Consider the following 15,975-nt stretch of genomic DNA (forward strand, 5'->3'; position numbering starts at 1 on the left):
CACGGCCCTGGGGGTGGTTCGGGGGTCCCGCAGCCCCGTGGGGACCCCCCGGGCCCGGCCCCAAAGGGGTGAACGCGCCCCCCCCTCCCGCCCCCTCCCCTTTCATTCATGAATCGGCGTGGGAAGGGCGGGGGGGCGGCAGCCAATGGCTGCAGGGGGCGGGACCACGCGGTTACTACCGACCACGCCCCCCGCCCACCAGCTCGGTACTGGGGGGTTTGGGGGGACCGGTCTTGGGGGGCTGCCCGGGCCCTCGGGGCCCAGCGCCCCAAATCTTCAGCACCACCGTCCTCATGGACCCGCAGCACCCAAATCCCACGGCACCCCAAATCCCATCACCCACGGCACCCCAAATCCCACAGCACCATAAATCCCATCACCCACAGCACCCTAAATCCCACAGCACCCAAATCCCACAGCACCCCAAATCCCATCACCCACAGCACCTCAAATCCCACAGCACCCAAATCCCACAGCACCCCAAATCCCATCACCCACAGCACCCCAAATCCTATCACCCACAGCACCCTAAATCCCACAGCATCCCAAAGCCTGGATCATCTGTTGCACCCCAAATCCCATAGTGCCCTAATCCCATCAATTCCAGCACCTCAAATCCCGCAGCAGCCGCGTCCCCCTGATCCCGCAGCACCCCAAATCCTGCATCTTCCATAGCATCCCAAATCCCACAGCACCCCCAACCTCTGCAGCACCCACAGCACCCCAATCCTTTCACTTCTAGCACTACGAATCTCCCAGTACCCCAAAACAATTCAAATCCCACAGCACTCCAAATCCTGCACCCCTGCTCCCATAATCCCTCTGCAGCCATATCCCCTAATACCCACAGAGCCCAAAACCTCCAGGATCCACAACACCCCAAATCTGCCAATAGGCCCAGCACCCCCATCCCCAGGATCCCAGTGCACAGCCCCCGCGTCCCCTCCAAGGCCCGCACGTCCCCCTCCGTCACGGCCGCGTGCGGGGCCAGGTCGAATCTGGGGTGGGGAGGGGACACAGGGTCAAGGGAAACGGCAGCGCCCTGGAAAATCCCCCCAGAACACCCGAGATTCACCGGGAGCTGTGAACCCATCGGTGTAGCCAGGTGGGAGTGTCCTCTGCCTGCCCAGGGACTGGGTGGTTTGGAATGTGGGGTGCAAACCTGATTGTGGGGGGGACATGGGGTCAAGGAGACACCAACACCCTGAAAAATCCCCCCAAAACCACCTAAAGAGAAATGGGGATTGTGAATCCCAATATTGGTGCAATGAAGGGTTGCACGTTCTCGGCCTGCTGAGACAACAAGTGCTGAGAGATCTGGGGGTACAAACCTGACTGGGGGGGGACACAGGGTCAAGGGAGACACAGAAAATCCCCAAACCTGACTGGGGGGGGTCACAGGGTCAAGGGAGACCCAGAAAACCCCCTCAAAAATAAGTGGGAGTTGTGACCCAAATAAACCCCCCTAAACCCCCTAAATCGTGCAGCACCCCCATCCCCAGGATCCCAGTGCACCCCACATCCCCTGGCACCTGCAGCACCCCAAATCGTGCAGCACCCCCATCCCCAGGATCCCAGTGCATCCCACATCCCCCAGCAACTGCAGCACCCCAAATCCTGCAAGCACCCCCATTCCATGATCCCACTGAAATTCAAATCCCCCAGGAGCTGCAGCACCCCAAATCCTGCAGCACCCACCTCCTGATGATCCCATTGCACCCCATATCCCCCAGCACCCCAAATCCCCAGTACCCCACTCACCCCAAATTCCCTCACCCCCAGGTCAAGGAGACACCAACACCCTGAAAAATCCCCCCAAAACCACCTAAAGAGAAATGGGGATTGTGAATCCCAATATTGGTGCAATGAAGGGTTGCACGTTCTCGGCCTGCTGAGACAACAAGTGCTGAGAGATCTGGGGGTACAAACCTGACTGGGGGGGGACACAGGGTCAAGGGAGACACAGAAAATCCCCAGGAAATGGGGATTGTGAATCCATTGGTGCAGTGAAGGGTTGCACGTTCTCGGCCTGCTGGGATAGCAAGTGCAGAGAGATCTGGGGGTACAGACCTGACTGGGGGGGGACACAGGGTCAAGGGAGACACAGAAAATCCCCAAACCTGACTGGGGGGGGTCACAGGGTCAAGGGAGACCCAGAAAACCCCCTCAAAAATAAGTGGGAGTTGTGACCCAAATAAACCCCCCTAAACCCCCTAAAATATCAATTGATCTTTTTCGTAGAAAACCACTGATTTTAGCAAAAAAGCACCTTTTTACCCCTCCCACCCCCCAAACCCTCCCCGAGAGGGGGTTCAGGTCCGGGTGTCCCCCGTGTCCCCCGGGGTGACCCCGGCGGTCACTTGGTCGCGCCGCCAGAGCTCCTCCACCAGGGCGTCCAGGACGGGGGCGACCCGGGCCAGCCCCGCCCGCGACTGGGGGGGGTCACAGGGTCAAGGGAGACCCAGAAAACCCCCTCAAAAATAAGTGGGAGTTGTGACCCAAATAAACCCCCCTAAACCCCCTAAAATATCAATGGGAGTTGAGGACCCATTGGTGTAATGAGAGTTGCACATTCTCAGCCTAACAAGGTACTGAGTGGTTTGAAATCTGGGGGTGCAAACCTGACTGGGGGGGATACAGGGTCAAGGGAGACACCAACACCCCGAAAATCTCCTTTAGGGTGGCAAAACCCTCTAAAAATAAGCAGGAGCTGTGAACCCATCGGTGTAACCATTTGTGCACATTCTCAGCCTGCTGAGACACCAAATGCTGAGAAATCTGGGGGTACAAACCTATTTTGGGCTGGGGGTGGGACAAGGAACACCTGGATAAACCCCAAAACCCTGTGAAAATCAGCAGGATTTGGCAATCCACTGGTGTGCCATTCTCACCGCCGTGATGCCATGCACCGAGCCCCCGGGGGTGCAATCCCCCCGCCACGGGGTGACTTTGGGGGACCCCCCAAAAGGATACTTGGTGCCCACGACCACCCTGACGAGGTGGCTGTCCTCGGGGCCCAGCACGCGGCCCATGAGCGCCGGCAGCTCCTCGAAGGACGCGCGGTCCGTGAAGGAGAACAGCAACAGGGCGGCGTCCGCCTCCTCCTTGCAGGCCTGGGCACGGGGACAGCCCTCACCGCGGGGTCCTGGGGGTGTCCCCCCCGCCCCAAAACGCGTCCCCCGCCCCAAAAGGCGTCCCCAGCTCACGGGCAGCAGGTGCTCGAACCTCCTGAGCGCTCCGTCCCCGCAGTCCCAGAGCTGCAGCTGGAACAGGACGGGGCGGCTGCTGCCGCGGGGCTTGGCCGGCCAGAACAGCGTGGTGACCTCGATGCCTGCGGGGACACACGCGACTGTCACCCCCGGGACACCCCCAGACCGCACCCAGGGTCTCGTGGTGGCCTCGATCCCTGCAGGGACAGGGAGACTGTCATCCCCGGGTCCCCCCCAGGACCCCCCGGCCTTGGCCGGCCAGAACAGCGTGGTGACCTCGATGCCTGCGGGGACACACGGGACTGTCACCCCCAGGACACCCCCAGGCCGCACCCAGGGTCCCGTGGTGGGCGGGGTGGCCTCAATCCCTGCAGGGACAGCGTTACTGTCACCCCCAGGGCCACACCCAAGGTGTCGTGGTGGCCTCGATCCCTGCAGGGACAGGGAGACTGTCATCCCCGGGTCCCCCCCAGGACCCCCCGGCCGTACCCAGGGTCTCGTGGTGGGCGGGGTGGCCTCAATCCCTGCAGGGACAGCGTTACTGTCACCCCTGGAACCCCCCGGCCGTACCCAGGGTCTCGTGGTGGGCGGGGTGGCCTCAATCCCTGCAGGGACAGTGTTACTGTCACCCCAGGGACAACCCCAGACCGCACCCAGGGTCTCGTGGTGGCCGGGGTGGCCTCGATCCCTGCAGGGACAGCGTTACTGTCACCCCCAGGACCACACCCAAGGTGTCGTGGTGGCCTCGATCCCTGCAGGGACAGGGAGACTGTCATCCCCGGGTCCCCCCCAGGACCCCCCGGCCGTACCCAGGGTTTCGTGGTGGGCGGGGGGCACGGGGGTCCCCCCCAGCCAGGCCACCAGCGCTGTCTTGCCGACGCCGCTCCTGCCCGCCAGGAAGAGTTTGTAGGTGACCGTGGGGACAGCCAGCGCGGGCGGCAGCGCCGGGCGCTCCAGCAGACCTGGGGAGGGGCTCAGGTTCATTCGGGGGGCTCAGAGCCGGGCTGGGGGGCGCGGGGCGGGCACGCACCGAACGTTCTCCGCTGGTTCTTGTGCAGGATGGAGTCCAGGTAGGGGCGGCCGGCGGGGGACAGCAGCCAGCCCGGCTCCAGCGCCCAGTCCTGCTCTGCCATGGGCCCCCAGACCTGGGGGACGGCGAACAGCCCCCCTTCCCCATGGGGTCACTGCATCCGCAGCTTTGGGGTCCCCTTCTGACCCCACCCCAGCGCCCAGCACCCTCCCCAGGGTCCATACATCCTCCATCGGCTCCCTAAAACACCCCCTGTGTCCCAGCATCCACCCATAGGGTCCCTGATACCCCCCATGGGGTCTGTGCCCTTCCTGTGGAGTCCCGGCACCCTCCCATGGGGTCCCTGATGCCCCCCATGGGGTCTGTGCCCTTCCTGTGGAGTCCCTGCATCCTCCCATGGGGTCCCTGATGCCTCTCTGGGGCCCCAAAGCCCTCCCTGGGGTCCCTACCTCCCTCCAGGAGGTCTCACCACCCTCCCTGGGTTCCTGACCCCACCACGGGGGTCTGTGTGCCCCCCTGCCACGCCAGCACCCACCACAGGGTCCCTGTCCCCTTCCCCATAGGATCCTTTCCCCCGTCCTTGGGGACCCTGCAGGGTCCCACCGCCCTCCCATGGGTTCCTGCCCCTATCCTCCCTCACAGCCCCACACGGGGTCCCTGCCCCCCTCAGTATTTCTCCATGGCCCAGGGTGTCCCTCACAGCCCCACACGGGGTCCCTGCCCCCCTCAGTATTTATCCATCCTCCCGGGGTGTCCCTCACAGCCCCACACGAAATCTCTGCACTCCCCTGCCCCCCAAATCTCTCCCATGCCTTGTCTCCCACACCAATTTTCCCGCGCGGGCCCTTTAAGACGCGGCCCCGCCGCTCACCTGAGGCCGCTTCCGCCTCGCCGTGACGTCACGAAAAGAGGGCGGGGCGCTGTGGAGACCACGCCCAGCCGCAGCCGCGCGTGCGCGGTGAGGTGCGGGGGCACGTGCAGTGACCCCGGTGATGTGGATTTTGGGAGGCCCCCACCCCCAGTTACTGACACTGGAATGATTTGGGAGGCCCCCATCCCCAGTTACTGACACTGCAATGATTTGGGGGTCTCGATCCCCAGTTCCCAGCACTGCTGGGATTGGGGTTCCCAGTGTTTCCAGGCTTTGGAGCCCTCACTCATCCCCTATCAGACACTGGAATGCTTTGGGCTCCAGCATCTCCCACACTGGCAGGACTTGGGGTCCCAACTTCCAGCCCCAGCAGGCTCCAGGATCCCCATCCCCAGTTCCCAGGCTGTGGGATCCCCATTTCCCAGCACTGGCAGGATTTGGGGTCCTTATCATCAATTTCCAGCCCCAACTGGCTTTGGGGTCCCTATCCCAAATTTCCAGCCCCAGCAGGTTTTGGGGTTCCCAGTTCCCAGTGCTGGGAGGCTTTGGCATCCCCAGCAGTCTTTGGGATCCCCATTCCCACTTTCCATCCCTAACAGGGTTTGGTGTCCCCCATTCCCAGTGCTGACAGCCTTTGGGTCCCTGTCCATAATTCCCAACCCTGGCAGGACCTGGGGTCCACAATTTCCTGCACAGGCAGGACCTGGGCTCCCCATCTCCAGTTCCCATCTCTGGCAGGTTTTGGGGTCTGCATCCCAAATAGGGTTGGGGATCCCTGAATTCCCAGCTCCAATAGGCTTTGGGATCTCCCGTTTCCAACCCCAACAGGCTTTGGGGTCCCCATCCCCAATTTCTGGCTCAATAAACTTCAGTGTCCCAAATCCCCTGTGTCCCCCTTTGCCTCCCTCCAGTGTTCCAACATCCCCTGTACAAATATTTCCCTTCTGTTACACAAAGACCCCAAATCTCCCCTTTCACCCCCAAAGTTGTGGCAGCACAGCAGGAATTTCCCCTCCAAGTCACTCCCACCCCACCCCTCCCCAAAAGCACCAACCATCCATTTCTTTTCCTTTTTATTTGTTAAACCACTAAAAATTCGTCAGGAAGGGGGGGAGGGACCCCCATGAACCCCCCCAAAATGTACACAAGATTTTAAATATCACCGGAATGGCTTCCCATTGCTGCGCTCGGCCCGGGAGTGACGGGGGGGACACCTGAGTCGCGGCGGGGGGACACCTCGCTCACAGCACCAGCAGCTCCCGCGGGATTGGGGACAGGGACCCAGATTTGGGATGGATCTCTCTGAAGGGCACAGAACATGCGTCTCCCGGCGGGGAACCCCGGCAGGGGAACCCCGGGAGCGGGGCAGGATGGAACTGGGACAGCAGCCCTGGAGGGGTGCTCCGCAGGGACAAGGACACCAAGGTGCCATCCATCCCCGGCTTGGACTCTTCTTGGGGGATGGATGACAAAAAACATGCAAAGGGGACGTGGGGATCGATGGCGAAGCCTTGACCGCCTTCCCCACGGCCACAGGTGGAGAAGGAAAATTCCACAGCTCACCCGAGGTGCTCCTGAGGTCTGGGGATTTTTGGAGTGGGGGGAAAATTGCCTTTTGCTTTCCCTTAGGACGAATCAAATTGTTCTGGGATGAACGGGAGAGGTGGGATTTGACGTGGGTTTATTTACAGAGGTGGGAACGCCGCGGGTGAAGCAAATCCCTCCCCGTCCCCACGCGGCTGGGATGGGATTTAAGGCTCCGACCGGCAGAAAGCTCAGTGGGAATGGAGGAGAAAAATTCCTGGAAGAAGGGACCACGTCATGGCGCTGCCGGCTTGGGGAGGGCTCCCTGGCTTCAGGGTGCTGGAGGTTGTTGACCAAAACCTGGCAGAATCCGCCCCATTTCCCCCCCTTGCAGGGGACAGGGAAGGAGGGGGTTGTCCCAGAAGGACGCACAGGTTCAATCCCTTCGGATTTGGATTTAATCTTTGCGGAAGGAGGCACGTGCAAAGATGAGGTGAAGTTACTGCCTCGAGGCTGCCCTCACGTTTACCAGTATCTGTCCTTTTCCCTGGAAAACCCACCCTGCTCCTGGGCTCCAAGGGGCTGCTTCGGCCTTGAAGGGGTTTGGGCCGTTGAATGAAATGAAACCTTTAAATCTAGAAGGGAATTAGCAGCCAAATATCTCTGTTTTGGGGGAATAATGGGATTTTCAGAGTATTTTTGCTGGTCAGAGGGGATCAGAGCCGATCCTGAAGCCTGATCCAGCAGGGCAGGGAGAGGAGGGATGCTAACAATCAAGATTTTTGGCATTGTGACACAAAAAAATGTCCTTTCCTCCTTCTTTTGGTCCTGCCTGGAGGACAGGGACGGAAACGGCAGGTGAGAGGCAAAATAAAAAGGCATCGTGTTTGTGTCGAGCAAAGGCTGGCAGAGCTGGGAGCTTCCCAGAGGAATATTGCTGTTTTCCTGACGGAGTCGAGCATGGAATTAATCAAGCTAACAGCCTCCTGCCTGCTGCAATTTGGGTTATTCCTATAAAACCACTTCTACTCACAACCACAAGGAGTTTTGGAGAGACCAAGACTCGCAAACACTTGGAGAATAAACCCAGGAGGATCCTGGCTGGCGGAATTCCCTGGCTGCTCACCCCGAATCCTCGGGTCCTTCCCCGCCTGTAAACACGACTCGCTCGCCTGGAGTCTTACTGGGAACTGCCGGGGCAGCACTGGAGGGTTTGCTTGGACTTTTATTGGTTTCCTGCTCCTTAATTCACAGTTTGAACGCCTGCGTGTCGGGAAGGGGCTGGGGAAGGAGGAGGAAGAGCCGCAGGGACGGAGGGACGGGCGGCGGGCGGGGGCCGCATTATCTCTTTGCTCGCACAAAGTACAAGGCATTTGTTTTGGGGTAATATTTGACGTTTTGTTTCTTGTCCATCAGGCCACCGAATATGATCAGCTCCCCTCGGCCTTGCACCACCGTGTGTAAACTGGTCTCGGGCGGCCCCACCACGGAGCTGCTGTTGAACACTTTCCACTTGACTCGACCTTGCTCCTTGGTGTCCTTAATGTCCAGCACGTACATCTGCATGGGCTTGCAGTTCATGCTCTGGTACAGGGGCTTGCCCACGTTCAGCGACTGCGGCGGGTGGTGCCCGAGGCGCCGGGCGATGGGGGGCAGCGAGTGCCCCTCGCCCTGGGTGGCACCGGGCCGCGCGGAGCCCGGCTCGGCGCCCGGGGACCCCGGGGACGAGGCCAGGGGAGGGCTCAGCGCGGCCGAGGCCGAGGCGGCTTTGGAGGAGAGGGCTTTGACGGCCTCGAGGCTGCGGCGGAGCGCGCCGGGGGACACGGCCCCGGGCAGGCCGGCGTGGGGCGGCGTGTGGATGCCGTTGGTGTGCTCCGGGGGGTTCCGCGTGCCCGCTGTCCTGCCCTCCGCGCCGTCCAGCTGGCACAGGAGGGACGTGGGCTTCTGCTCCCAGCCCAGCTCCACGGAGGCCAGGCGCAGATCCCTCTGCTCCGGCAGCGAGCCCCGGCGCGGCGCCAGGGCCGGCCCCACCTTGAGGTCGAACCCCTCGGCGGCCGAGGGGGTGCTGGGGGACAGGGCCTGCACGGGGCTGTCCAGGGAGGCCCCGCCGGGCGGTGCCGCCCCGGGTGACACCGTGCCGCCGTTGAGCACCGGGGAACTGTCCCCTCTGGCCGGGGACAGGCTGCCCTCCCGCGAGCCCGACGGCGTCTGCCTGCGGGGCCGCAGGGTGCCCCAGCGGCCGTTGACGCAGGGAGCCTCGTCCGTGTTCCTGACGGGAGACTGGGAGCGGAATTCCCGCGGCTCGGGCACCAGGGCGGGCGGCGTGGCGCTGATGGGAGACGGGCGGGAGTTGAGGCTGGGGCTCAGCGGGGCTCTCCCGCTGGGAGCTTGGCTGAAGACCACGACGCACTGTCCCACCTGAGGGAGAGCAGGGAACAGACGTCAGCAGGAGCCTTGGTGCTGGGGAGAAGCGGTTATGGAGCATTTCAGGCAGGGAATAACGAGGGAGGGGGGTGTGTGAGGGAGCAGGGACCCCCTGTGTCCGTACCCTGCAGGCAGGATGGCACCACAGCTCCGGGGCTCCGTGGTCCTCGTTCTCCACCTTGAGCGGCTGCCACGTCCAGGGGTTGGCCTGCATGTGCAGCAACCAGGCGTCTTTGAACAGCTGGGGAGGGAAGGGTCACACATTCAGGACTCTGGGCTGGCATTCAGGAGCCCAGGCTGAGATTCAGGAGCCCAGGCTGAGATTCAGCCCAGTTTGCTGCTGGGCTCAGCCCATCAGGGCCATGGTGGGAGCATTGCTTTGCTGCTGCAGACAGGGGATGCTGACCCAGAGCAGGAGCTGATCACCCATGAGTGACTACACCCCACTATGGCCATGGATAAATCCCTTCACTCCCATCTGCTATCCCAGTACAAAGTCAGGGCTTATCTTGACAAGCCTCAGTGAACCCAGGGAGCTGCTCAGAGAGCGCCTGGGGTGATTTTTATTAATTAAAGCAGCTCCAGCAACAGCTAAACAGCTTCTCTGGAAAATCTACCAGGTGGGTGCCCAGACTTGAGGAATAAAATGCCACCAACGTGCAGAGTCCACCCATCCCAAATCCAGCCCCCAGGAGCCAGGGGGATGGTGATGTCCCTGCTCCCCCAGGTACTCACTGCATTGGGACCCCCGCAGCCTCCCAGGATTAAAATGGTCTCGTTGTCTATCACGATCTGGAGGGGACAGAAGAGAGTTTCAGCCCGGGAAGGATTTTTGGCCAGGCCTCCAAGGGCAGACAGAGGCAGGCTCTCACTGCACAGCTGTTGCTGGGCTCTGTGTGCCCCAGGATGAGGAGTGGAGCTGGGATGGAGCTGGTTTTGCTGGGCCCAGGACAGAGTGGGATGCAGGGCTCATCCCACCCCTTGTCCCAAACCAGTTCCTCTCTCTGAGGAGAGCAATTGCCCTTCCCAAAGCTCCAGGGCCCTGACACCCCTCTGCAAAGGAGGGGAAGTGGAAGGATTGTCTGGGAGGGCAGGTTCTGGCAGCAGTGCCTGATCAGTGCTGCTGCTGGGTGAGGGATCCCCATGGGCTCCTTTCCCAGGCCATGGAAGGACATTCCAGCACAAGCCATCCGAGCCCTGCTGGGACCAGCCACACTGGGGATCACTGACCAACCCAGCTGGGGACAGCTGCCCCAGGCCAGGTGACAGCCACGAGCTCCCTGCCCCAGCAGGTGCTGCTGGAGCTGTGCTTGGAGCAGGAGCAATCCCGAATCAATCCCAGGATTGGGAGAGAGGAGCAGTCACAAGGGCCTGGAGCCAAACCAGGCTGTGCTGCCTCTGCACTGATGTGAGGTGCCACGGGGCAGGAGTGGGGTAAAGCAGGGATGTGTTCATTCCAGTCTGAATCACTGGGGGAGAGGGCCCGGTGGGCAAGGGCTGCACAGAGAACCTGGGAGGGAATGAATGAGCCTGTGGAGGGGGAGCGGGGCTGTGCCTGGCTTCCCTCTGCCTGAGCTCACCTGGGACTGGCCCCCGCGCGGGTGAGGGCTGGGCCCCGAGATGCTGGGCTTGGACCAAGCCCACTGCTCCAGATCCAGCACCCAGACGTCATTGCTCCTGCAGGGATGAGACAACATGGGCTGAGGATACAAGCAGGGACGTGGAACTTGGATTCAGGGCTGGGTTTTAGGGCAGAATTGGGATTTTTGCAGGCTGGAGCCTCGGGATTTGCTGCGCGAGGTGATGGGTGTGCTAAGGCAGCAGGCAGACCCCAAAATCCTGCAGAAAATTCCTCATGGGCGACCCCAAGACCATCCCAACCCCCTCATGGCTTACAGGGGTGCTTGTCAGCCACCCTGACCCCAAACTTACATCTGTCGGGACCCAAGGGAGCCCCCAAAAACGATCATTTTGTCTTCGATGACACAGGAGGAGTGTCCTGCCATGGGAGGGGGGCCGTGGGTGGTCATGATGCAGTTCCACCTGGGAAGAGAGGCAGGAACACATGTCCCAGTGAAGGAAAACGCTGGATGAAAGGCCAGACAAAAATCCCAGTGGCCTGCAAAGTCCTCAAGAACGTGTCATGGGGGAAAACCACAGAGAAAACCTCCAAATATCCAAAGAGCAACTAAACTAATTAGAAATCCCAATGTGCTAAACATTTTTAAGGCATGACCAAGTCCCATGGCCAAGTTGGGAACATCTCCCCTTCCAATTAAGTTTGCCTCAAATTCTTTCCAAGAGAATTGGAAATCTTAATTACAGAGTTGTAATGACACTGCCCAAAGTGCTCTGGATAATTGATACTTTGGAGGATGAAAAGTTCTCAGTGCAAGAGGAGCAGAAACCTTCTCTTTGATACAGCATTTTCCCTCTCACACATACCATCAGTGAGAAAGCTGGGTCTAAAATCAGCCAAACAGTGTTTAAAGAGAAAAGGAAAATTCCTGCCTGCTCCATGGACACTGCTGGATGCACCAGTCCTGGAGCTGTAAAGGCAGAGGTTGAAATGATGGAGGAATCTGATTTATCACATCTCCCTGAGGGAGCTGAGTTTTGGATCATCACTGAAAACAAGACCTCCAGCACTTCAGGCTTATCTCAGAAACACCTCAGTGCTCCCAGCCAAAGTGATAAGGCATTTAAAACACCCAGGTTTCCCACCTGGATGGGGATGCTCAGGAAGCCTGGAATATTTAGGTACAAGTCCAGAACCATATGGAAGCAACAGCACCCACGAGCTGCTTGGCAGCACCCTGTCCTCAGCTCTGCTGTGCTTGTGTGGCTTTTTATTGTTTCAGAAAGAGCTTTAGAGACACACCTGGGAAACCAGGACCACGCACGGCTTCCCAGGCATTCCTCCAGCTGCATTCCTGCATTTCTCCAGGATCAAAGCCTGCTCTTACCAGTTTTTGGAGGGGGAGTACGTGTGGATCTCATCGAAGAACCTCTCGGGCTGGTGCAGGGGGTAAGGGCTCGGCCGGGTCCACCCCCCAAAAAGCACCAGCAAGTCCTTGTAGACCACCAGCGTGGCCCCAGCCTTGGGAGAGGGGTAGGAACCTGGCAGGGAGGGAGGAAGAGACGTTAGGAAAACCATGTTTGAACACAAGCCCCCAAGTCTGCATCACTTCTTCAGTGTCACAACATGGAGACTCCACCTTTCTGAAAAAATGAAAATAACAGAAAAGAAAAAAAGGCAAAATTAGAGCTGGGAGCCTGGGAAGAAAACTCCTGCCAATTTGTGTCATGCTAATTAGTAGGAGCCTGAAAGCACATCTCAAACACAGCAAAACATCTGTCACTCACTGGCAGGAAATTGCCGGTTTTCCAGCGATCCCTCCAAATTATTGCTTTAGCGCCGAATAAAAGCAATAATTACCTCCAAATACCTCCTCAGTCTCTCCCTGAGGAGGGAGGGGGAAGAGAGACAATTCTAAGGCACCCAGAGTGGCTCGTGCAGATGTGTGGGGTGCTGACAAGTGGCAGCACTCACTGAACCCCAGGTTTGAGAGGAAGCCCTGAACGCTCTGGCTGTGAACGAAGTCATTCCTCGAGTCTGCAGGATGCAGTGCAGTTCTAAAATTCATGGAAAACCTTTTTGTGTGGCCTGTTTGAGGCTTAAAGGGCTCTGCAAGGACCAGGGGCCTCCTGAGCAGGACCTGCACAAGGACAAGGTGACCTCCTGGCCTCAATGCCGTTGGGATTTGCTGTGCTCAGACGATTCCATGGATCCTGAGGGTTTTCCTGAGCTCACCTCTCAACCTACTGCTGCTCCTGTGGCCCCTGGCCACCACAGTCCTGAGAAGCTGTGGCTGCTCCATCCCTGGAAGTGCCCAAGGCCTGGCTGGATGGGGCTGGGAACAACCTGGTCCAGTGGAAGGCGTCCCTGCCCATGACAGGGGGTGGAAGGCGATGAGCTTTAAGGTCCCTTCCAACTTAAACCACTCTGGGATTCTGGGATTACCGTGGAAGATATCCCTGTCCATGGAAGCAGAGTGGAATGAGATGAGCTTTAAGCTCCTCCCAACCCAAACCATTCTGGGATTTTATGGTTCTTAACCCGCTCAGAGCAGGAGCAGTCTCAGTGCAAGAATCCTGTTGGCAAGAGCAGCTATCAAAGGATTCGATTCCTTTGAATTTATGCTGGGAAATTGGCTGCTGCAAAAGCCCAATCCCTGCCTGGCCCTGAAGCCAGAGGTGCTGTGTCTGTGTCACCACCCTGCTGATGTGTGAGGTGCTGAGCTGCTTCCCAGGAACAGCTGAAGCCTCTCCAGCCTGGCTGACTCCGAGCATTCTCCTTCCCACGGCGGTCACCAGCACCCGGCACACTGCTCCAGTTCCACAGCCACCCCTCCCAGTTCATCCTGGCATCCCCAGCCCAGCACACTGCTCCAGCTCCACAGCCACCCCTTCCAGCTCATCTTGGCACTCACCCCTCCCAGTTCATCCTGGCATCCCCAGCCCAGCACACTGCTCCAGCTCCACAGCCACCCCTTCCAGCTCATCTTGGCACTCACCCCTCCCAGTTCATCCTGGCACCCCAGCCCAGCCCCACGGCTCTGAGCCTGGCTCCGGGAGCGGGGCAGCTCAAGGGCACAGCTCACACGTGGCCACCTCTCTGAACCAGCTGATGCTCCCACCTGGCCCCTTGTCCCCTCCCCTGTCCCAGCAGGACTCAGAGACACAATTTTAGCAGGGAATGACACCCAGAACAGACTATTTTTAAAAGAAACCAGAGCAGCTATTTTAGGATGTTGCAGCTGAGGGAAGCAATTCCACCACGATGGGTTCCAGGTGCTGGGAGGGAAGAGCCCAGCAGAAGGCAGCCCCTGGCCTAATGCAGAGATGGCCACAGCGTCCCTGAGCCCTTCCCCAGGGACAGAGCGTTCTGCTGCCCTCAGCCTCATGGAGATGAGGGAAAAATGGGAATAAAGCCCTGCAGAAGCACTTAATGCAAGGTAATGTGTGGCCAGAGCTGTACCAAGGTCTCCATGAGGACGAGATGCCAGCAAGGGTCACATTTGGTTACTCTTTGTTCCTGAATTCCAGCTTTCCTGGCTTGTTCCATGTGTGCAATTCATTAACCCACTCCAGCAGGTTTCCAGTCTAAATAATTCCCTGGCAGTGCAGAAAGTTTTTCTCCTAAGCCTGGCACCACAGTAAAACATTTGTACCCGAGCTGGTGAATCCCAGCCGGGTGATATTGCCAGAGATGCCACAAGGTGCTGGGGTTAAATTGGGTTGTTTTTAAACCAAAAGGGGCAGCTAGAGTCATTCCAGGATGGAAAAACATTGGCACCCTGCTCAGAAAGGTCTGGGATGGAGCTGTGAGGAAAGTCACCCTCCCTCTGCTGCAACCTGAAGGTCAACCCTGGCCTCAGCCAAGGAGACAATTCCCAAGTGAGTCAGTGCCGTGCAAACAGCCCAGGGCAGAGGCCAGCCCCGGTTTTTCAGGAAGCTTTGCCTGTTATTGGACATTGTACGGATGTAAATGAGCTGAGTTTCATTCTGCAATGCAGGAAAAGTCTGCATTTTACAAGTCAAAGACGTGCCAGCCTCTCAAAGCCTCTTCAACAGCAAAACTGGGATATCTGTGGATGCTCTCCACAAATGAGATGCACCACAAGCACCTCCAGGATCTTGTGCTGTAGCAGGAATGCATGGAAATCTGGAGAATTACTGCTGTTTATCCCTAAAGCTGGGGAGAGCTGCTGGGTGCTGGGTCCTCAGGAAGGGCAGGAACATCCCGAGGGAGCTGCTGGAATGGGAAGGCAGCGGCGGCTCTGTGAGCTCAGGACTCAGGCATGCGGAGGAGCCCAGCACAGAGGGACATCAAAGGCACCGAGGACCTGCTCAAAGTCCAGCCCTCTGCAGGATGTGGGAGGTGGGAGCGGCCCTTCAAAGACTCCTGGGAACACACAGGGTCCTCTGGAATAGCACACGGATTGGGCTGAGGACCCATCAGAACTTAGTTAATGAATTGCACTGCGTCCCACTGGTCCCAATGCGGAACCGCTGCGATCCTGAGCTCCCCACCCCAGTAACAGCACCCAGCCCAACATCCAGTTATCCCTCCATAACATCATCCAGTTATCCCTCCATAACACCACCTAGCCCAACATCCAGTTACCCCTCCATAACACCATCCAGCCCAATATCCACTTATCCCTCCATAATAGCATCCAGTTATCCCTCCATAACACCACCCAGCCCAACATCCAGTTAATCCTTGCTGGGGATAAAGGTTGGAGCAGGCTGAGGGTGTAGCACAGTTCACTCCTCCTAAGCACAGCAGGCTCCAAACCTGCACAGCTGACGCTGTTCTTTCGGCTGGGATGAGGAGCTAAAAGCTGGGCTGAGCTATTTTTTTCCCAGCTGATGGATTTTCCTGGCTCACAAAGCCAAAAAACCAACCAACCAAAGATCTCTGGCTTCCAGAGATGTTTGGAAAAGAAATGCCAGCCTCTGATCACTCCCGACACGAGCTCTGGGAGTTTTATCTCTGTTGGATCTGTCCTTATAAGCAGTTTTTCAAGCCCTGTTATCCAGCCCTCTAAAGCCACCAGAGCCGCACACGCGTAGATTAACGGGAACAAAGGAAAAGCTTGGCTTGAAGGGCACGTGAGACACAGAGTGCCAGACCAGCCTTTTACCTCTGGAAGGGGCAGCTGTGAGAGAGTCCAAAAACCAGCTGGAGTGGGGAACAGCAATGGTCACCCCGTGGTTATCTGCTGGGACTGCCCAGGTGGAGGGATGGGCTCAGGTCGATGGGGTTTGGGGAATATTCCACAGCGGGGGCTGGAGTGGGTGTGCACTGACCCAGGGGGAGGAACACGTGGAAAGAATTGTGTCAAGGG

General features: G+C 58.8%; 2 protein-coding genes across 5 annotated transcripts in view; both read right to left on the minus strand.

Annotated features, from left to right (window-relative positions):
• Positions 1 to 1,010: 1,010 nt before the first annotated feature.
• On the minus strand, positions 1,011 to 4,846 carry CPLANE2 (ciliogenesis and planar polarity effector 2). 2 transcript variants are annotated; one of them, XM_039697494.1, is made up of 5 exons: positions 4,240 to 4,846; positions 4,019 to 4,171; positions 3,207 to 3,331; positions 2,974 to 3,113; positions 1,011 to 1,162 (listed from the first exon to the last, which is right to left on the minus strand). In XM_039697494.1, the coding sequence occupies exons 1-5, from the start codon at positions 4,340 to 4,342 to the stop codon at positions 1,072 to 1,074; spliced, it is 612 nt and encodes a 203-aa protein (XP_039553428.1). In that variant the 5' UTR covers positions 4,343 to 4,846; the 3' UTR covers positions 1,011 to 1,071. The 2 variants fall into 2 exon arrangements, with proteins under 2 accessions (XP_039553428.1, XP_039553429.1); XM_039697495.1 differs by lacking the exon at positions 1,011 to 1,162 and adding an exon at positions 2,265 to 2,432 and having other exon boundaries at positions 2,910 to 3,113.
• Positions 4,847 to 6,175: 1,329 nt separating this feature from the next.
• Positions 6,176 to 15,975, minus strand: part of FBXO42 (F-box protein 42) — a 46,685-nt gene continuing 36,885 nt past the window's right edge. For all 3 annotated transcript variants that reach the window (XM_039697443.1, XM_039697440.1, XM_039697441.1), the window contains 6 exons: positions 12,025 to 12,178; positions 10,991 to 11,101; positions 10,639 to 10,735; positions 9,794 to 9,850; positions 9,183 to 9,299; positions 6,176 to 9,052 (listed from right to left, as the gene is read on the minus strand). In XM_039697443.1, coding sequence (XP_039553377.1) covers positions 7,976 to 9,052; positions 9,183 to 9,299; positions 9,794 to 9,850; positions 10,639 to 10,735; positions 10,991 to 11,101; positions 12,025 to 12,178 — 1,613 coding nt within the window. In that variant the 3' untranslated portion in view covers positions 6,176 to 7,975. The remainder of the gene's footprint in view (positions 9,053 to 9,182; positions 9,300 to 9,793; positions 9,851 to 10,638; positions 10,736 to 10,990; positions 11,102 to 12,024; positions 12,179 to 15,975) is intronic.

Source organism: Passer montanus, unplaced genomic scaffold, assembly GCF_014805655.1.
Source record: "Passer montanus isolate IOZ18808 unplaced genomic scaffold, ASM1480565v1 scaffold118, whole genome shotgun sequence".
Taxonomy (NCBI): Eukaryota; Metazoa; Chordata; class Aves; order Passeriformes; family Passeridae; genus Passer; species Passer montanus.

Bases quoted from the DNA above. Each gene is read 5' to 3' on its own strand.
- CPLANE2 (XM_039697495.1), bottom strand. From the start codon at position 4,342: ATGGCAGAGCAGGACTGGGCGCTGGAGCCGGGCTGGCTGCTGTCCCCC. The intron at 3,114-3,206 runs GTGAGCTGGGGA...CCCCGTGCCCAG, and splicing joins GGTTCGAGCACCTGCTGCCC to GCCTGCAAGGAGGAGGCGGA. The intron at 2,433-2,909 runs GTGCATGGCATC...GACCCCCCCCAG, and splicing joins ATTGCACCCCCGGGGGCTCG to TCGCGGGCGGGGCTGGCCCG.